Source organism: Archocentrus centrarchus, chromosome 24 (assembly GCF_007364275.1).
Source record: "Archocentrus centrarchus isolate MPI-CPG fArcCen1 chromosome 24, fArcCen1, whole genome shotgun sequence".
Taxonomy (NCBI): Eukaryota; Metazoa; Chordata; class Actinopteri; order Cichliformes; family Cichlidae; genus Archocentrus; species Archocentrus centrarchus.
The window spans coordinates 20,020,815-20,042,791 of record NC_044369.1 but is presented as its reverse complement, the minus strand read 5'-3'; the positions used below and the strand labels follow the sequence as shown (position 1 = coordinate 20,042,791).

Sequence of the window (21,977 nt, the reverse complement as noted above, 5' to 3'; positions counted from 1 at the left end):
GGTGAAATGTCTTCAAGAAACAAAAAGAAGTCCAGTCGCCTTTTTTTCAAGCTCCAGAGACCTACTTTCATGTTTTGTTTTATATTTTTTTTCACAGAATTTCCTAATTATAGTTCCTCAGAAATTCAAACCCATCCTACAGAAGTGACATCAAGCACATTAGTTTTTAGCTCCCATTTCACTTTCATAAGCAGTTTATTCCCAAATCAGGATCTGTGAGGGACAAAAAGTGGTCATTGCATAACATGGAGCACGGCTGCTGCCACACACACACACACACACACTCACAGATGTACACTAACACCCACACCCAGATTAACAGAGCTTGAGTAATTGGCTTATAGAGTAAGGCAGCATGCAGATTTGACAGCTACAAAAAGATGGGTAAACAACCACACAAGGACAACAGTCATTTATAGCAGATTGGCCTGAACAACTAGAAGATGAAGCTAAATGATTGAAATATTACTAACTAATGAAAACAGTGAAACAAAAACTCAACAGGAAACAATGGCTGGATTTCCCAGTTAAGTAACTAAGAGGCGGGTGGAGTGAATGCTTCAGTGAACTCACCATTAGCAAAGCAGCATTGATCCAGCAGCAAAGCAGTCCAGAGGAGTGCGCACAATGAGACAGAGAGAGTTCACTGCATCAGAAATTGATTTAAAGGCTAGGCATTATTTCACATTGCATCCACATGTTTATTGTATGAGCTACATCTGCTACAGCCGCACTTGTAATGAATGTAATAGGCTCATGCCTTTACATGCCTAACAGATTTTTACGGCTGTTGTGACAGTTTCATGCATTTTGACAAGAATGGCTACAACAATCCAGTTTCATTGAGTCTGCTCATCAGTGAAGGTGGCATAGCTGATTCCTCTGCACTCATGACTCATCCAGACCAGCCGTGGGGGAAAAAGACAATACACAGCCCATCCCCTAACAGCACTGAGATCGCAACTATTACACTCCGTTAAAGTCATCCTCAACTGCACCTGAAGTCTTCAACCTTTTTGGGCTCACTGGCCCTGTAACAGGTTTAATAACAGGTTGGTTTCTGGGGTCTAGGTGAACTGATCTCTGGAGTTTTTGTTATTATGAGACGACCTGGAAGTTTTTCTTGCTTTTAAGACATTTCATTTTGCCTGGCTCACCTTTAACATTAAGATCACAATAAGAAAAACTGCAATAAATAGCAATGAGCTTTTCTAGAGCCCTAAAGGCATAAAAGAGCTAGAAAAGTATACCTGATTGTCAAAGGTCCCATGCTGCAGAAATAGTTCCCACATTGAGATTAAGACAATCTTATGATTTGAATCTGCACCTAATCAGCCTGACTCAATCTATGGTGCCTGTATCCCTCTCTCCTTGCGCTCTGTCTTCTCTTGATTATCGCAGCGCTTCCTGCTTTGTCCTATAGAAACCTCTCAGTGCGTGGTGAGCAGCCCACAGGGTTGGATAGATGTATCCTCCCAGTAAACCTACAACTTGTGCTACAATGTCCACACACTACCAGTCTTCATGATCAGAATTTCAGTGCTTTACCAGCCAGAGAGCTACAGTACGCTAGCTGTTTGGTTTCACATGCAGACATGAGATCAACCCGGTACAGATTCTCTAAGGGATTAGTGGCGAGCACTTCTAAGGAGAATTACTGTGACACAGCCATCTGGCTAGCAAAACATTGCCCACTAGATCAGCTATTGCCCGGGCAAGTCTGTACCCTCATCTGAGGATGAGTCAGCTATGATCCTGTCATCCTGAAACCCTGAACTGAAAAACATTTATCTCTTTAACCTTTTGAAAATATGACACAGGCATCCCTATATCCTGACTTTGTGCAAACATACATGTCATAACTATATAAGGCAAAAATAGAGTTTGTACTCTAAAGAGCTTGAAAGTTAATGTTTGATATGACCACCTTTATTCTTCAACACAGCCTGAACTCCCTGAGGCAGCTTTCTGGTATTTCTTTAAGCAGTCTTCAGGAACGGTTCTCCAGACCTCTTGAAGGACATTCAAAGCTCTTCTTTGAATGGTGGCTGCATTTTGCTCTGTTGTCTGTCAAGATGCTTCAATAATGTTGAGGTCCATGAGCCATGATGGATAGTGTTCCACTGTGCGTTTTTTTTTTTGTTTTTTTTTACTGTGTTTGGGATCATTGTCGTGCTGAAAAATGAAGCTGTTGCCAATTAGTCAATTTCTAGATGGTATTGCATGGTGGATCAAAATGTGATGGTACATGTCTACACTCATAATTAGATCAATTTTGACAGGATCTCCAACACCACTGGCTGAAATGCAGCCCCACACCATGACAGAGCCTCCACCATGTTTTACAGATGGTTGTAGATACTCTGTTGTACTTCTATCCTGACCTTCTCTCTACATATCAAAAGTTTAAACTAAAACTTTCAGATTTGGATTCATCACTCCATGAGACCTGTTGCAACTAATTTTCAGTCCCCCTCCTCTGTTTAGCAATGGTTGTTCACAGTGGACATAGATGGCTTCTTTTACTCCTCTTTCAAACATCTGTCTTCCCGGTCCAAAATGTGAACGTTGGCATCCTCAAACGAGTGCCCTTTCTCCTTCAGATGCAGATGTACAGCTGAGTCTTGTCCTGTCGAGGTGGCTCTTCTATGTTGTGCCATTCGTTTGTGAAGAGGCTGTTTGGTTTCTCCAATCTAGAAGTCTGAGCACTCTTCACTGCACTGGACAGCAGTGAACAGAGAAGGTGGATTACGTCACCATCTTTCCCATGTTTACAGTCCAATCCTGAGCTCCCTCCCCAGGCGCCTCAACCCCCATCCACACCTTTGTTCAGGTGACCTCAATAGGTCACTTGATACAATGGGGTGAAGTCCCAAAATTGGTTTTACCCAAAACCGCTGATTGTAATGGCCCACGCCTTCATTCACACCTTGGCGCATGTGATTATGTACATGAACAATAGTGGGTCACAACCACCTCCAAGGGACTATGCCCACTGGGGTTTAAATACCTGGGTCCCTCCACCTTTTGGTTTGAGAACTGAAGAAGTCTTTCGGATGAGAGGTGAAAGGTCTTTAAGAAACAAAAAGAAGTCCAGTTGCCCCTTTTTTCAAGCTCCAGAGACTACTATGACCTGGATGACTGAGAACCTACACAGACATATTCCTTAAGAATGGCTTTTTGACAGCCACCCTTACATTTCTGATGCAGCATCAACAAGCAGTAGATTGAGCAACTGAAACAGCAGATCCACTTCAAGTTTTTCCTGTTTTCTAAGGACATGACTCTCAGATACTATTCATACCCAGCAGATAGTTTTTTAGGCCTGCCGCGTCTTCTTTTGCCCTATTTGTCACAGTTTTCTCAAAATGTTTTCTCAAAATTTTTGAGGACACACTGCACAACCTGCTGAGATATGCCAAGTTTTTGGCAAATGGCTCTTTGGAAACCACGTTGTTGGTGCAAAAATACAATTTTATATCTGTCAAACTGTGTTATCTTTGGCATTTTTGATAGATTAAAAAGAAATGGGAACAAATGATGTGCTTTTGTGACGAACTGCTAGTAACAAAGTGCTTAAAGATACAATTTAAAATTGGTTCTTTGCTGAGTTGTCTGTTATGTTACAACACTGGTTCATCCCTTAAGTCAGAAGGTTTTTTTTTTTTAACGCTTAAATGATTCATAGGCCAGAGTTAAGTGGCTTAACAACCAAATAATAAGAAGAAATATAATTTAATAAACTTTGAAATACCTTCAGAAAGCCTGGAAAACTATTGCTCAAGACCACTTTAAAAATATTCCAAGTCTGACTCCTTGGAAGAAAAATATAAAGAAATGAGGGGTGGCTCGAGACAGTTGCACAGTACCGTCGCTGAAGGCGATGCCATCTGCAGTATTTTACCCATTATTAAAATCCTTCTGAATCATCACTTAAAGAGTTAGAACAACATTCAGCCTATGATACTATCATTATATCCATAAGTGTTTATCTGCATTTTAATAGCTTCTAAGTCTTGTTCTTGCAAATTAGAATTGAAAAAGAGTTGATGCCCTAAAAAGAAGACCCAATATTAAATGGTTATATGTAAATATTATTAAAGTTGTCTTGTGCTCTGTAATGTCTATGTCTCTTTGCATGTATTTTAAAGCGACAACGCCGTAAATCAATATTAAAGGGCAATCTCTCAGACATGATTTTAAAAAGTCAAAAGGTTTCATGCAATATATTACCTATATTATTCCTGAAGATCACCACATATGCTGGGAAAAAACACAGTCACATATAACAGAAATACACTAAATCTCTTCCCCATAATACCCCTGATTCAGTACAAACCATCTCTCATTTCTGTAGGTGAAGCTTAGATTCTTAGTTAGATGATATGCAGTCTATGGACACCACGGTTGCTTACAGACTACATAAAATCTCATCCAGGCTGAAGAAATGTACAATTTCTGTGTTAAACACATGCTAACACAGCGCAGCACACACGAATTAGTGGCACACACTAAGATGCACTTTACCTGACAAACAGCTGATAAGCAATAGCCGTCTGAGTGGACTGCGTACTTCCCTGAATAACTCTGCTTCTCTTGCTCTAGCTTCAACAAATACAAGGACACTGAACAAATGCTTCTTTATCCATTCCCACCTGTTTGTTTCATGTAAAGTCAGCCATTAGCTCTCTCACTCACTCACCCTGCTGTGTGTGTGTGTGTGTGTGTGTGTGTGTGTGTGTGTGTGTGTGTGTGTGTGTGTGTGTGGTAACTTTAAACTCCAGGATCAGGTGTCAGTCAAGGAAGGAAGAGCGAGAAAGAACATAGAAAAGACAAACAACTTAATGTGCAGATCGATATAGAGGGGGAAGTCGTAACCTGAAATGTATGCTGTACATATTATGTACAGTATATTGACAAGAAGTAGTGCGGGAATGCAAGAAACATATGGAGAGAGCTCTCAGAGAGCTGTCTGCAGGGTTGCCCGTCATTACTTTATCAGTGGAAATAAAACACAAGTTTATTTAGAAACTTGTTCTTCTAGTGTCACCAAGCTGCAGTCTGTGGTTTCAGTGCTGTGTTTGCACTTGTCTTTTTCACATAGAGGAAACTCACCTAACATTTGGGCACAGATGTGTCACAGAACACCACCACAACCAAAATATCTATTTTTGTACTTTGTACTCTACGATATTTATTTTAAAGCTATAGCAACTCTTTTTAACCCTACTCTAATTTCCTTGAGAACATTTGCCTTTTGTCAAGTCACTGTTGTAAATAACAGCAGCGTGTTCTTAATGACTTAAAGGCACAGTGAGTAATTTTTTGAAGTTATTTAATAGATAAAAAGAAGGTTTTACTCATAAACATACACTGATTAGAGTGTAATTATGTCTTCCAATAAACTGATGCTTTCTCATAAACTCTGAATTAATCCATTAAAAATACACAGGAGCAGGTTCCGGTTTGTGGAGCCACCATCTTGAGTGCAGGGGCTGAGATGGGCATCGCCGTTCTGCAATGTCCATCGTATGTGGCCAAAGACCAGCCACATACGCAATATGCCTTATAAGTTGTTTTAATTTCAAGATCACAAATAGCTCTGTCAGACTATATATGACCATTTAACATTTATACATGTATATTTTCATCATCTCGTTGTCATTATGTCTTTCTCCTCCTCCACCACTGCTCTCTTTCCTCCCTCATCCTCTTCCTTCTTACCTCAGCTGACATTAGGGGTCTAACCAATGTTGAGTGTACCATGTTCCAAAGTAACTGGTTACTGTAGTCACATTGTATTTTTCAGTAATGCAGTCATGTGACACTTTACTTACATTAAAGTTACATTTATGTTGTTACTCACAATACAAAGGTTCTTCAGGTATCTGCATGCTGGGACGATAGAAAAGGGAATAAATCCAACAAACATACCTGTTTCTTTCTGCGCACTTGTGCTACAGTCGGCTGAATTCAGATTGTGTGCAGGAGGAGGACAGTGGTGGTCTACAAGTTTTGAGGAGTGGAGATATAGACATTACTTTTATTTTTATTGCACAAAAGGACAAGAGCACAATGGTGCAATGCAAACTGCTTCCAGGACAGAAACAACTGCATTATACTGCTAACAAAACTTCATGCTAACACAAACCTAGCAAAAAACCCCAAGTGATATTAAAGCTGAGTGTATGCCGACCCCAGCCCAGCAGCCAGAGCCTGAACTTCAACAGGTAACAAAGGCAGTGATGCCCTGAAACTGGCTCTAATACAAGTAAATGTGCATAAACATGCTTATTTATTCCGGATATTGTTGCAATTACATATTGCCATCATATTAGACATGTGACCCATCCATCTCCAGATAGCTGACAACAAGCCAGCTAAACAACAACAGCTGGTTATAAGCTAACGGTATGCCAGCTAATGTTGGGCTCAGGTGTCCTAAAAATCATACTTTCCCTCTGGCAAATTTTGATTACATTCTCACATTGTATGAGAGTTTATTCATCAAATGTCCAACAATGTTAGATCCACCAGCTAACAGCAGCTAGCAGTGGCCAAAGAAGGGTGCTTGCCAACAGAAAAGTTCAGGGTATCCTCAACAATTCACTTCAATGTCACTGTTAGACAGAAATGAGCTTCACTGACTTAAGTTGTACTGGACCACTTTCACAAACTTTTACAGCCTCCTCCAAAGTAAATAAACATGGACACATTTTGACAGCTGCACAATGCACTTGCATTGGGAGGGCTAAGAAAAACAGAAATCAATTGACTGCAATCTGCAATCTACTGATATCTAGTGGTGAGATTTTACACACTGTACCTTTAATAAAGGTTACACTGACTCACTACATAATCTTGTGGTACAAAGTGGTATTACACAAAAGTACAGCAGCTCTAGTTCAGCTATCTTTTCAACAAAATCTAGACCTTTTGAACATAACACCATTAATAGTTGTTTTGAATGCTTTAGTTGATTTTTTTAAATTACTTAAAATTTTGTAAATGCAGGAATTTACAATAAGACTGTTTAAGTGAAGAATTACACAAAACAATTGTCAGACTCTTATGCAATGCCATGCTTCCCATGGGTCCAAATTCCAGTTCATATCACCTGCATTTCGGCAATTTTAAATATTTTATTTACAACCCAAATTCCAAAAAAGCAGATACATTGTGTAAAATGTAAATATAAACAGAATGCCATGATTTACAAATCTCATAAACCCATATTTTATTCACAGAAACTCTCCACCTCAGGAAGTGGTACTAAAAAGAAACAGCTGGAGTAACATTTTCCAGCTAATTAGGTTAACAGGTCAATAACATGATTGGGTATTAAAAGAACATTTTAGAGAGGCAAAGGTTCTTAGAAGTAAAGATGGGCAGAGGTTCACCAATCTGCAAAAAACTGCATCTACAAATGGTGGAACAATTTCAGAATAATGTTCCTCAACATAAAATTAAAAAGACTTTGAATATCTCATCATGTACAGTACAGAATATCATCAAGATGCAGAGAATCTGGAGAAATCTCTGTGCGCAAGAGCCAAGGCTGAAAGTTAATATCGGATGTGATCTTTGAGCCCTCAGGCAGCACTGCATTAACAACAGGCAAGACAACAGACAATCACTGCATGGGCTCAGGAACACTGCCAGAGATCATTGTGAACACAGTTCACCGTGCCATCCACAAATCCAGTTTAAAGCTCCATCATATTAAGAAGAAGCCACATGTGAGCATGCTCCAGAAACGCCATCATCTTCTCAGGACCAAAGCTGATTTAAAATGGACTGAGGCAAAGTTGAAAACTGTTCTGTGGTCAGATTAATTGAAATTCTTTTTGGAAAACATGGACACTGGATGTTCCAAACTAAAGAGGAGAGGTACCATCCTGTTTGTTATCAGTGCTCAGTTCAAAAGTCTGCATCTCTAATGGTATGGTTGTGCATTAGTACCTATGGAATTGACATTTTTCACATCTGGAAAGACACCGTCAGTAACAAAAGGTATATGCAAGTTTTAGACCAACATATGCTCCCATCTAGATAATGTCTTTTTCAGGAAAGAAACGTTTCAGCAAGACAATACTGCAACTATTACAGCAGCATGGCTTCGTAGCAGAAGAGTCTTTGTGCTGAGCTGGCCTACCTTCACCAATTGAAAGCATTTGGAGCATCATTAAACAAAAAATGTGACGAAGAATACCCAGGACTTTTGAGCAGCTAGAATCCTATATCAGACAAGAACGGGACAGGTTTGCATTATGATTCTTTAGCTTCACTGAAAGTTGTCTTTCATCAAATGAAGTGAAAAGATTTTGCCTTATGTACGCATATGAACTTGAGTGACATCCCATTCTTAATCCATGTATGCAGCTATAACAGCTTCAACTCTTCTGGGAAGGTATTCCACAAGGTTTAGGAGTGTGTTTATGGGAATTTTTGACCTCTGCCTCCTATTCTATTCTTAAGTACGTATCCTAGAAATCACAAGTAAGCCAACTGTCTGAGAGCGAAGTGCTCTACTTTAGTGATACAATACTATGAGGTCTTTAAGTTAAGATGGGCCTGATTATTTAAGATCTTATATGAAAGGAGAAGGATTTCAAATTCTAGTTTGGATTTAACAGGAAGCCAATGAAGAGAAGTTGGGAGAAATCTGCCTTCTCTTTCTAGTCCCTGTCAGGACTCTAGCTGCAGCATTTTGGATCAGCTGAAGGCTTTTCAGGGAGCTTTTAGGACTGCCTAATTGTAATGAATTTCAATAGTCCAACCTAGAAGTAATAAATGCATGAATTAGCTTTTCAGCATCACTCTGAGAAAGGATGTTTCTAATTTTAGAAATATTGCGCAAATGCAAAAAAGCGGTCCTACATATTTGTTTAATATGTGCACTGAAGAACTCTCCTGGTCAAAAATGACTCAAAGATTTCTCACAGTGTTACTGTGGTTTGACACCATGTTTCTAAGATTTGTGGGGCCGAGTACAAGAACTTCAGTTTTATCTGAATTTAGAAGCAGGAAATTAAAGGTCATCCAGCCCTTTATGTCTTGAAGACATTCCTGCAGTTTAACTAACATCATCTGAGTTCATGGATAGATAAAGCTGGGCATTATCTGCATAACAACGAAAATGTATGCAATGCTTTCTAATTATACTGCCTAAGGGAAGCATGTATAATGTAAACTAGCACAGAACCCTGTGGAACTCCATCATTAACCTTAGTGTGTGAAGAAGACTCCCCATTTACATGAATAAATTGCAGTCCATTAGATTAATATGAATTAAACCACTGCAGTGCAGTACCTTTAATACCTATGGCATGCTATAATCTCTGTAATAAAATGTTATGGTCAACAGTATCAAAAGCTGCACTGAGGTCCAACAGGACAAGAACAGAGATGAGTCCACTGTCAGAGGCTCTAAGATCATTTGTAACCTTCACTAATGCTGTTTCTGTACTGTGATGAATTCTGAAACCTGACTGAAACTCTTCAAATAAACTGTTCCTCTGCAGATGATCAGTTAGCTGTTTTACAACTACTCTTTCAAGAATCTTTGAGAGAAAAGGAAGGTTGGAGATTGGCCTATAATTAGCTAAGACAGCTGGGTCAAGTGATGGCTTTTTAAGTAGCGGTTTAATTATTGCCACTTTAAAAGCCTGTGGTAAATAGCCAACTAATAAAGACAGATTGATCATATTTAAGATTGACGCATTAATTAATGGTAGGACTTCTGTGAGCAGTCTTGTAGAAATGGGGTCTAATAGACACCTAGCACCTAGTGTGCATGCCTGTGTGCTTGGTTTTATACACCTGTGTCTATGGAAGTGATTGGAACACCTGGATTCAATGATTTGGATGGGTGAGTGAATGCTTTTGGCTATGTAGTGTGTATAAACAGTATTTACTCTTTACAGTGAGTGTTTACTCCCAGCTTGAAGATTACTTACACACCACTAGAGGGCAGCAACCCCTATTTCATCACCAGTGTCACCTCTGACTGTAAGATGAAGCAAGCTTTTAGATGGTGTTTCACTATTCCTGGCCAAGTGGGAAAACAAAACAGACTCCAAAAGCTTTGGAAAGATGAGTTTTGTCCTTCACTAAATAAACTTTAAATATGTTTATTTAAGATGACACATTGTTTCCTCAAATGGAAACACATTGGACTTGTTTGGTTTTTTCATTCTTCTGCACTCTCACAGTTAAGCCTTCCTGGAAAAATGTGAAGAATTTTGTGTATTTCATACCAGGACAGTGGATAAGAAACCCATATAACCACAGTTCAATACTGTAGCCAATTATCTCCATGTGACCCAGACCAATGACATTCACTGCCCTGGTTATGGACTTAAAACTGGATCAAATTAAATTGCCAAATATTTTGGAAAGCTGTTCCCATTACTGCAGGATTTACTCGCTGTAGCTACTGATTCTTTTTATTAGTACATTATTATTGTCTAAACCCCATGAAAAGAAAAATATGTTTAAAATTCTCTGACCTGACATCTGTTAAATTTCAGTATTTACACGCAGGTTTTGAACCCATGTGTTTTATGATCGTATTGATTGAAATCTTCGTGTTGATGAACAGATTATGGCGCTAATCTGGAGCATAACTGTAGCAGATTTCCAGTAGTCGATTTGTTCACGCTTGGTTCAAGGTTACATTATCACAAAGAAGATGAACACAGAGCAGCATTTTTCCACCTGTTGCTCAGGTTTTCTATCTCAACTGGAAATACTGGCACCAAACTAATCAATACCGACAGTGCACAGTTTTGTAGAGGTGTGTCAGTTCTTGGGTAAAAGAATGCTTCAGCGTCCTCAGGTATTCTCCTGACATACCTTCTATAGCACAGCAACGTCTGCCAACAAGAAGCTTCTTGGATTTCTTCACGTCAGACACAGAATGGGTTTAACTGGAGCAGCAGTCAGAATATTCATATTCATGGGTATCAAACATATTCAAGTATTTCTTGATTAATTGATGTTTTATGTTTAGGGCAAGTTTTGATCAACTAAACACTCCTGCTCTCTCACTCCCAGCGCTGCTATGTTGCTCTCTGTGGTCGAAGAATTCATTTTACTATTCTTGCATCACTGAGCACATTTAAATCAACAATTTCCAGCGTGTCGCTTTATGGTCGCATGCAAACAATGAGTAAACAGATTCTCGAACACACTGAAACAACTGCGTACATCCAAGCAACTTTGCCCCATTTTTGCAGCTTCTTAAAATGTAGCTCGTGAGCACATCAACGGCAACATCAATTAGGTTTTTCTTCTCATGGTGCTCAATTGACAGCTCCCTGCCGCTCCGGTTTTTCACCTGTTTGTGTTGGCTTTCCAAGCCGCAGGCAATTTCAGATGACTAAGGATTTAATTATCAAGAACAGCTGAGAACACCTGTGTGAATGTGCAGGGCCTTTTGTTTCAAAATTGTATTAATAACTTTCAAAGAGGCAGCAGAATGGAAACATGCCCTGCGCAGTTTCCACTTCCACCCATTTTGCACCACCTTTGATTATACTTGTAATGTAATTGTGCTGTTTGGCAGCTTTAATTGTTTGCTGTACAGCCTGTGGGGTAATGTACAAACAATTTGCTGTCTTACTTGAATTCTTACAGTTATGAAAACCATTTTGACCTAGGTATTATTTTGAAACAAGTCTGATTTATCTGAGGAAGAAGTACATGTATGACATATGAGATTAGCATTGCCATTGCTGATTATATACATATGCAGTCACTGGGCACTTTGTTAGGTACACCTGTTTAACTGCTTGTTAACATAACTATCTAACCAGCCAATGACACAGGAGTAAATCAAAGCATTTATCACGTGGACATGATCAAGACGACCTGCTGAACTTCAAACTGAGCATAAGAATGAGGAAGAAAGGTGATTTAAGTGACTTTGTTGGTTCCAGATGGGCTGGTTTGAGCATTTCAGAAACTGCTGATCCATCTGTGGGGTTTACAAAGAATCAGTCACAAAAAAAAGAAAATGTCCAGCGAGTTCTCTGTGTGAAAATGCCTTAGTGATGCCAGAGGTCAGAGGAGAATGGCCCAGCTGCTTCAAGCTGATAGGAAGGAAACGGTAACTTGATAACCACTCGTTACAATCAAGGTGTGCAGAAGAGCACAACATGCTGTACCTTGAAGCAGATGGGCTACAGCAGAAGACCACATCAGGTGCCAGTCTTGTCAGGTAAGAACAGGAAACTAAGGATACAATTCACACTGGTTCACAACAACAAGAGATCAGAAAATCGTTGCCTGGTCTGATGAGTCTTTATCTCTGCTGTCCAATGTTTGGATGGTAGGGTCAGAATTTGGTGTAAACAGCATGAAAACATGGATCCATGCTACCATCTATCAGTGGTTCAGGCTGGTGGTGTAATGCTGTAGGGGACATTTTCTTGGCACACTTTGGGCTCCTTAGTACCAACTGAGCATTGTTTAAATTACCTGAGTATTGTTGCCGACCAAATCCATCCCTTTATGACCACGGCGTGCTCATCTTCTGATGCCTGGTGTCACAAAGCTCAAATCCTCTCAAACTGCTTTCTTAAAGAAGACAATGAGTTCTCTGTACTCAAATGGCCTCCACAGTCACCAGATCTCAATCCAATAGAGCACCTCTGGGATGTGGTGGGAGCAGCAGCTGTGTGATCCCATCATGTCAATATGGACCAAAGGCTCTGAGGAATGTTCTGAAGGCAACTAATAAAGTGTCCAGCTTTAAAGTACCATTACCATCGCTGATTACATACATAAACATAGAAAAAAGAGAGTAAGACTAAAGGCCATATAGTAATACACTTTGATAAGAGTAATTCTGTCTGCAAATTTTAACTAATATTATATCCCTTTCAACGTTTCGCTAACAATACTACATGTTTTAATAAATACAAAACCCTGGATTCCTAAATACTGCAGGCGTCTCGCTTTGTTTGCGCAGTCATGCTCGTCCTTAATCACTGTCAAACAAAATAAAGTTAATTTGAATTAGACGGAAAAACCTGCACGATAAGGACGACGGCTGCAGTGTCAGCAGCATGTCACGTTTAACTCAAACCCACCGCTGCTACTTTTAATTAAGTTTCAGCACCCGCACTTTTGCGCGTTTACGCGAGGGTTTCCCCGCAGTGCACGTGCGTCCACAACGCGAGAGAAGCTTCTCGCGCTCAGCTTTTCAGTTTTTATCCCCGCAGTGAACAGAGAGAGAGAGAGAGAGAGAGAGAGAGAGAGAGAGAGAGAGAGACAGAGAGAGAGAGACAGAGGGAGGGGGAGATACTCTCTGGTCGCTTCCGGCTTCAAGCACTCAAACAGCGCTTTACTACGAGCGCAGAGGTATCGAGCAACACATGACAACAGGATCCTCCTCAGAAACTGCTTATCCTGACAGCAAACTGCTGCACCGGCTCTGAAACGCTGTAAAGTTTTCTTCAGCAACAACCAGGTGGTCAGTGAAGAAAAGGGCATTTGGAAATCTTTTTTTTTTTTTTCTGTGGAAGGGGCTTTTTCTTTTTTCTTTTTGGTGAAAGGTGAAAAAAAGCTGCGTCGAAATTCGTTCATGGAAGAAAAGCCAAACCGCACGAGAGAGGAGTAGAGACTAAGTTGCCTTTGTGCGTTTGATGTTCCGACTGTCACGCTCAGAGACGGCGAAGACTCGTCCTCGAGATATTGCTGTTAGTATCTGACGATAATATTGCAGACTGATAAAAGTGTCCCGGAGCAGCTCTGGAGAGGACAGGGCTGAGGTAAGATAACACCGGCATGACCTCCATCACCACAGTACCTTCACTGGATGTAGTTTATTACACTTTAATACCTCGGTATGGAGCAGTGGCATCCTCTTTGGTGGGCCAGAGCGAGCCAAAGTGGGGAAACTTTCTTTCTTTCTTTCTTTCAACAGTAATTACCTAAAACAAAATTTGCCCTTATTTTCTGTTTTGTGTAGCATCACGCAGGCTAAAGTTGTGCTTTCAGTTCTGGATTTTGAGAGCATTTTATGGCAGCTGTATCCAGAAATGAATGCACTTCTCAAAGCTGAATCATTGCAAATACCTGTTCTAAGGTATTCTGCAGGAGGTAACCATTCATGGAAAACTGAAACACAGCCAGTGACTTTAAAAGTGCTTAAAGTCAAGTTTTATTTAACAGACAAATTAGTATAAATTTGCCTTTCCTAGGCCTACCTTGATTTTGTGTGTGTGTGTGTGTGTGTGTGTGTGTGTGTGTGTGTGTGTGTGTGTGTGTGTGTGTGTGTGTGTGTGTGTGTGTGTGTGTGTGTGTGTGTGTGCATCAACTTTTGCTCCTAGAAATAAATCTAGAGCAGACTTTAGTTTAACTTGGGGAATAATTTTACCAACTTGCATGCAGGTCCATAATAGGAGCAGCTATATAACAAGTAGCTTGCATAATAATAGTGCTCACATTAGATTAGACAGCTATTTTCATTATTGACTGAAAATAATGTCCACCTTCTCTCGAATATTTGCTTAGTGTATAAAATGTCTTTTTTTATACATCAACATACAACAATTAACAAATATATTATTTTAGAATAATTGTTGATTATTGCAGCTTTGTTTATTTGTAGTTTTGTTAGGGTCCGACCCAACCCTTTGAAAGTGAGACACTGAGTTTTGTGTGTTCCATCTGTTAGGGGTTTGTGGTATGGACCTGATCTTCTGTTGTCACACATGCAATTTTATTTAGCAAACTCATATATTTAGTCTTGCATAATCCAGTTATCTACTGAGAAGTTGCTTAACTTGTTTATACAAATCATATCACCTGCTTATAGAAGTGTAACATTGCCCAGAATATCCTGATACACAAAGAAGGATCTAAACACTGAAAAGCACACACAGAAACAGATGTCACTGTAATATGTCATCGAATTACCTCATTCAGCCTTCTCCTTATAATATCTTCTTGTAAATTCCAAGGAGCATTCATCATCATCATCATTCCACACTTTTTTTTTCTATCAGCTGCCTTTTTATTAGTGTATTGCATGTAGGTTTATTGCCCACTTGTGTAGGCAAGCGGACACTTTGAATGCTCACACAGTCCCACTCAGTGTGTGTGACATTAGGCTGTGCTAAAGCACTGACAACACTCTGAAGTGGTTTAAGTGCGGCAATGCGACTGTATTGACAACAGTGTTTGTTTAAATCCCTGTTTAAAGAAACACAGTATCTGTTAATGCAGCTTTTCAAATTAATTTCTCTTCTGTTGAATTTTTCCTTTCAGGAAATGTATTTCTTGAAATTTAGACCATCGGGGCGCGAAAGATGTGCTTTGTTTTATGCACGATTTGATCGATCTTGTGTGAATCATCTTGAACCGTTTTATGGAGCAGTCAGACCAATGTTTAAACAGTTTTGATCCGTTTCTTTCTTGGTAAAAATCTAAATTTTGATGGTCCAAGTGAAGAAATGAACCCCTTAAAGCTAAAAATTCAAAAGCATTTTGAGCTGTCCTAAGATGGAAAAAATTTGCAGTGTGAAAATGGTTCTTGGTGCCCAGTGCCACTTCATTACTCACTCCAAGCTGTTTCACAGAAAGTAAATCCACTACTTCTGCATGAAAGATTCAGAATAGACAACCAAAATAGCCTGTAAACACCTCTCTTTCCTTCCTTTCTCTCCCTTCTTTCATCCATGTCCTGCACTGTCTCCATTTCACTCTATTTCCTCTCTCAAACTTCTCTCATCCTCTGTAGGCCTTTGTATTACTTTCACTGAAACGTAAAGCACAGAGAAGTGATTAAACAGTGTGAAAAAGTAGTGGTTTGTAAGATACTCGACAGGCAAGCCGTTCATTTGTTTTCTGCCTCTGTCTAGCTGCGTCACAACCTAATGAGGAAATCCCATGTTTACCCTGTGGTTCCCAACCTGCTGTCTAACATATCTAAAATTAAAACTCAGCCAAGGTAGTTTTTGGCAGCTGACAGGAATCCTGTTATGCTTGAGAGGCCAGCTTGTCTGAAAAGAGTTTAAAAACTCTTGGTTATTAGACATACAGGCTTAAGATGGGTTTGTTTTTGTTTTTTTTAGCTACAAACTAGTTGTTTGGTGTGAAAATATATACAGTGCATTTCTGACTCTGTTAAGCCATGTTATCAGGGGCACACACATTCCAGTTTAGTGCTGGGTGACTAAAATATCTTGCTAAACTAGAAAAGGAGACAACTCAGTATCTACACTCATTCCTTATCAGTCTCTCTTTAAGCTGATCATTGACCACTCTAAATCAAATACTCCTGCTGCAAGGTGCCGCTTATTTGCATGGCTTTTTTCACGGCAGGACATGGTACTACAAGCTATTGAAGTTAACCACTTATTGAAGTGTATTGTGAATGGAGTAGTAGATTACTAGCTATAAATAGAAAGCCTATTCTGACATGATTGTTTTTTTTTTTAATTCAAACTTCAAGTCAGTAGATTTAGGTGGCTTTGTTAGATGATTTATTACATTAAAACAGCATAAAGAATTTGGATATGAACCCTCTATTTATTTTTTTCAGCAACAAATAAATAAATAAATAACAAAGAATATCCACAGTTTCTGCAGCATAATATTGTTTTTTTTTTTTTTTTTGAATTGTCCAATCAGAGTGCAGGACTAAAAAACATCTGACAGTGGGCGTGTAGTCTGCAAAAAGAGAAGTACTAATCAGTGACTGTACATTTTTATCTGTCATCTCATGATGATGAGCAGATTTAAATTAGCTGATCAGAATCAGCAGTAGAATAGAGTGTTGTATTATTCGGATCAACATATTTCTAACAGTTAGTTAAAAGTGAAATAATTATTTATATACATTTTAAAAAGAAGAGGACCTAGAATCAAACCCTGTGGAACACCTTTAGTTATTGAAAGAGTAGTTTACTGACAGGTAATAAGGGAACTATGTGCAAGTGTTTGTATTGTAACATTGTCTCCTTTTCCCTCTGTTCTCAGTTTTCTTCCTGAGTCTTTAAGCGTGTTTAATCCTGATGCCTCTTTTTACCCGCGTTTCTCTCTCTCTACCTCAGTTTCTCACTTTCCTTTCTGCCCTTCTAACCCTTTTTCACTCTGACTCTCTCTGTGTTTTTATACATCTCCTGAATTCAGCAATTTTTCCGTAGGTCTCGCTCATTCTCTCCCTGAAAGAATGCCATGTTATGTTCAGACTGCAGCTCATTTCAAACGAACAGTGTGGTACTGCAGCATCGAGGGGAGCAAAAAGACAGAGAGAGATTAATTGGGCTGAATTTTGGCAGTTGTGTTGCTGCTCCTTTTATAACAAAGTTTTATACAGTAGCGCGTAAACCTGATGATTGGCACTGAAGGATGAGCTCTGGTGTCTGCAATAAACTGACTTTTTTTATTCTAATGAGCACCATAAAAATCTCTTCATTTATGGAACATTGACAGGAAAATATGCAAATTTTATCCAGTGACTGAAACTGTTTACATTGCAGTATTTATCCTTCATGTCTGTGTTTTACTTTCTCTCTGTTACTTTTGTATTTATTTATTTTCAGTGATATCTTAGTTTTTGGTTTAACATGAGTAATCCTTTTTGTCCACTGATGGGAAATTGGGCTTTTATGTACAAAGGTTTACTTAAAGATTTTTTTGTTTTTTTATTTTTAGCGCTAACAGGGCTTTGATACGCTAAAATAAACTTCCTTTGACTTTTTTTAGTGGTGAATGCAGATTTTCTTGCAGCGTGAAGCTGCTGCTGCTGACTGTATGCAGAGGAACGACTGAAAGCTGATCTCCAGACCTCCCTGCAGCTTCAGGGGAGATTGTCAGATGTGTACCCAGCACTCAAAGCCCCTGGCTTGGCCGCGGGGATGGCAGCCTCTGCCCTGAACCTGAACGGAGTCATGAATAGGTATGGGATTTCTTACACGTCTCATTTGCCTTTAATTGTTTAGATACTACACAGTTTTCCCGTAGAGCTTTCTCATGAGAAATACATACATTAACCATGTTTGGCCACTGCTGTAGCTGTTTAACCAGACTGACAAGACTACTTTTTATTAGTAATGCATTAGAGAGCACATACTTTATGGATTTGCTGTTTACAAATAGGCCCTTTATTTCTTATTTAAAATCTAGGCTTCACTGTTTTCTACATCAACCAAATTCAGTGCTAAAGGTTTTTTTATCACTTCATACTACAGGGCAAATTATGTAGCTATTACTTTAATTACAACTTATTGAAGCATAATCCTGTCTCAACAGTGGTAATCAGTTTCACACCCAGCCAGGCTCCTCTAGTACCAGCTCTCGAGGCCGAATCACACCAGTTGCCCGACCTGTGCTGCCAGTTCCAGATCGGAGCACCTACTGCCAGCTACTGGGAGGAGGTCTCTGTAGCCCAACAAGTCCCAAGGTAGCCCAATCACCAAATCCACCAAAGTCTGAAGAGCCTATTCATGTATTTTCCAATTTTTTCTAGTAGATTATTATCTACACTAAATCACCAGAGCAATAGAAAAACACTTTGAAAGCTAATGTCAGCAAGATAGGCAATATTGGTGTTTGCTGACAATACACTCGCTTATCCCTTGATAATGCACTTTCCACTTGTTGTTGTAGTATTCAGAGTTTAGTAAAACTCTCATTTTAAAGGAATACAAAAAAAGACAAAAAGCGACAGAGTGAAACGTTACTGCTTATAGTCTTTAATTTGCATATATGATACTTACATCTCCTGATATGTATGAATGACTTGTTGTTTTTTTTTGTTTGTTTGTTTGTTTTTTTCCTTTAGACGAGCCCCCGTGGCTTGGGTCAAGCCTTCATCTTTCCTTCTCCACCCTTGCGTTCGCCTAGCCCCACACCTCGCGCTCGCTCCCCATCACCACGAAGCCCGGAGCTACTAGGAGTCAATGTGGGCCAGCGAGTCCGACGCCTGAGTTCATCTGCTGGTGAAGAGAGAGGGGAAGGAGACGGCCAGGAGGAGAGGGGAGGGGAGACAGGAGGAGGAGAGAGGCGAGAGGAGAGGAGACGCCAAGCACAGCTGCTGCAGATCCACAGAGAGCTGCAGAACGTTGAGGTGATCTTACATGTGCTTTTTAGTTGGGTCTATTCTCAATGTCTTTTTATTATCATTTTTAAACTTGATACAAAACAAAAAAAAATGCAGTTATGCAAAGGAGCAATGGATTAAAACGCTGAAGGATTTAATTTGATTTGTTGGGGCAGTCATATGCCAGTGCCAGCAAGAACTGCTCTTGCACAGCTGCAGATGATGATGCTGCTCAAAAGTTAAAGGTAAACCACGTGTGTTTTCAGCTGTTTCTTTGTTGTGTTTTTATGATAAAAAGTAAAACAGTTTGAGGATTATTATCAGTTATAACAGTCTTCCTGAAAAAAGAGGTTTCTGAAACTTAGTGGAATTTACTAATATAAATACAGCTTTTAATGTAATGTAATCCACTTCCATTTAAGACTTATATTATTGTTCATCATGCATAAACTCTGATTATAATCTCTCCAGTAATGAAGGTTGTGCGTCAACTTGACTTGGCTTGTTTAGAGTTGTATTTGTTTCTAAATTTGATTTCAATACAGATTCAAGAAAAGTACTTCTGTTGGTTTAAATTCAGCCTGACGTTTATGCTCTCTTACCCACTTTCTTGTTATTCTTATTGAGGGGAATGCCAGTATACTTCATCTCTGACTGTGAAACTGCACACAGTCACACACCGAAGTTGTAGTGTGCCAACAGCCCATTTTTCAAATTCTCTGTCTAATGCCAGTTGATGGAAAAATTTGGAGCCATGGGTCATTCCTTCTTCGTTTTCCTAATATTGGTGGTATATTATGATAGAGTTTTTTTTTTTTGCCTTTTTATTTTTTCTCTGTTTAATCTTTACTACATCAGCTATGGCTCTGCTGATGCCACTACCTGTGAAATCCTAAACTTTTTAAAGCAAATATTGAAAACAAAAATATGCATCAAAGTGTCCTTCTCTGCAGTCACACCAAGAAAACCAAACTGTAGCTGCAATATTCTTTCTGTGTCTCATAGGTAAGGGGAAAAGTTGGCATTTTCGAGGCCCACATTTCCGGGATCCGTGCCCAGGTACTTAATAGTGAGCTCCAGCGCAGCCCTCGGTCTCCCAGACGAGTGACTCACCAAACCCCCTCTCATCCCAGCAAAGGAAACACAGCTCAGGAACATCCAATGACCCACCCACAAGAAATTAAAGTCCCCTCTGTTGTCCAAAATGGGAGAGAAAGGGATGAAGAAACAAAGGAAGGAGAAAGAAGAGAAGGAGGAAAGAGCGACAGCGAGAGGGACGGCAGCACCACTAAAACAAATACAGAGAACAAGACACTGATTGAACAAAATGACTGCCATTCAGAAGCAACGAAGCGAACACCCTGTTTAGACGAACCGCTCAGTCAAGGTTTCCTTAAGACGTCTGACAAAGAGAGAACGACAGACACTGAGAAAAAAGACGGAGAAGTATTGAGAGACATGGAGGTAGAAGGCAAGCAAATGCTGAGAGATGAAAGAGAACGGATGGATGAGAAAGAGGACTCGTTGTGTGCTAAAATGCTGCTCGAGTCAGAAAGACACATGTTGGAGGTTAACCCGGAAATGTCTTGGGCACAAAGCAGTGAGAGCACCCCTTGTTTGCTTGACATGCCTGAGTTCTCCTCCAATAACTCTTCCATCCCTGCTGTCATAGTAACTGAACACGGTTTGGAAAGCCAGACTCAAACTTCTGAAGGCTCAGACCAGGGACGAAGCTGCTCCCCAAGTCCCAGTTCCAGCCCTGTTCCAAACTCCTCCACTCGCTCTCTCAGGAAGCTGTCATCCTCCTCTGCCTCCTCAGCTGGTTTCTCCTCTTCATGGGAGGAGTCGGAGGAGGATATTTCCAGTGATACGGAGAAAGGAGAGCAGCTTCTCAACCCTGCATTCCTCAGTTCTCAGCAGAAAGCAGTAAGTAGAATAAAAAATTGAGAGTTGAGCTTGCTTGCCTCTGTATCTACAGCCTGCTGGTGATTCAGTGAACCTGATTTTAAATGGAAACTTTCACTAAGAATGCCACATGAAATCTATACAGGAAATGTCAGGGATGGGTTCTATGTGAAAGCTAGGGCACACACAGGCATGTTCGTCCTCTTAAAGAACCATTTCAATGGTTTTGCAATTAGGCCAGTAAATCCTTTACAGCTTATTTTACTAACAGTCATTTCACAATTAGTAGAAGTGGCGCCATCATTTTAATGACTTTTTCCAACCATCCAGGGGCTCGCTGGTTTTGGTTATTTTAAGTAAGCTACCAAAATCAATTCAAAGAGACTTGAGTTTGCCCATCCTAATGCATCATAATGAAAGAAATGTCTGAGTGTTTAAATTGCAGCGTGATCGTTGAGGCCTTCCTGGTGATGACCAAAGAGATTGTTCATTCATGTAGCACTGCATTATGCAAGCTTTGATGTAAGAAGATGTTTGTTGTAAGACCGTGTTGTAAGCATAAGTTATTTTGCTGACCTCACAGTGGAGTATAATCTTAACTAGCACATAACCGCAGCTTTCTCTCTTGTCAGTGTCTCATAGACATTCCTTTTGGATGATGAAATCTGGAAAGTCTGCACTTTACTCAGTAAACAAACAGCTATATATAGCTATATCAGGCAGTGATGATGACAGAAAAACCAAAAAGTGTATTAATGAAGAGAGGATGCCGTAGGATGTCTAACTGTGGACTGCCAAACAGTAGCTGGTGGTGTAGTTGTAGCACGGCAAACTATGAAGCCTACAAAAATAAGGCTTTTTTTTGACTGAATTTAGCAAAATTTAGCATTTCCCCTACGTTTCTTACTTTTTTTGAGGAGTAAATGGTTCGCGATGGTGCCCGCCCCGCACCCCTTGTAGTGACTCGTTTCCCTGACTCCTTTTTAAAAAAAGAAATGTGCACAAATAATCTTTG

The 21,977-nt window shown here is 39.8% G+C and overlaps 1 protein-coding gene across 1 annotated transcript in view; it reads left to right on the top strand.

The window, feature by feature from the left end:
• Positions 1–13,325: 13,325 nt before the first annotated feature.
• The window catches only part of itpkb (inositol-trisphosphate 3-kinase B), a 28,826-nt gene continuing 20,174 nt past the window's right edge, over positions 13,326–21,977 (top strand). Inside the window, exons 1-5 of the mRNA XM_030722130.1 lie at positions 13,326–13,778; positions 17,722–17,914; positions 18,268–18,418; positions 18,800–19,084; positions 20,063–20,983. Of these exons, the coding sequence (XP_030577990.1) occupies positions 17,874–17,914; positions 18,268–18,418; positions 18,800–19,084; positions 20,063–20,983 (1,398 nt within the window). The 5' untranslated portion in view covers positions 13,326–13,778; positions 17,722–17,873. The remainder of the gene's footprint in view (positions 13,779–17,721; positions 17,915–18,267; positions 18,419–18,799; positions 19,085–20,062; positions 20,984–21,977) is intronic.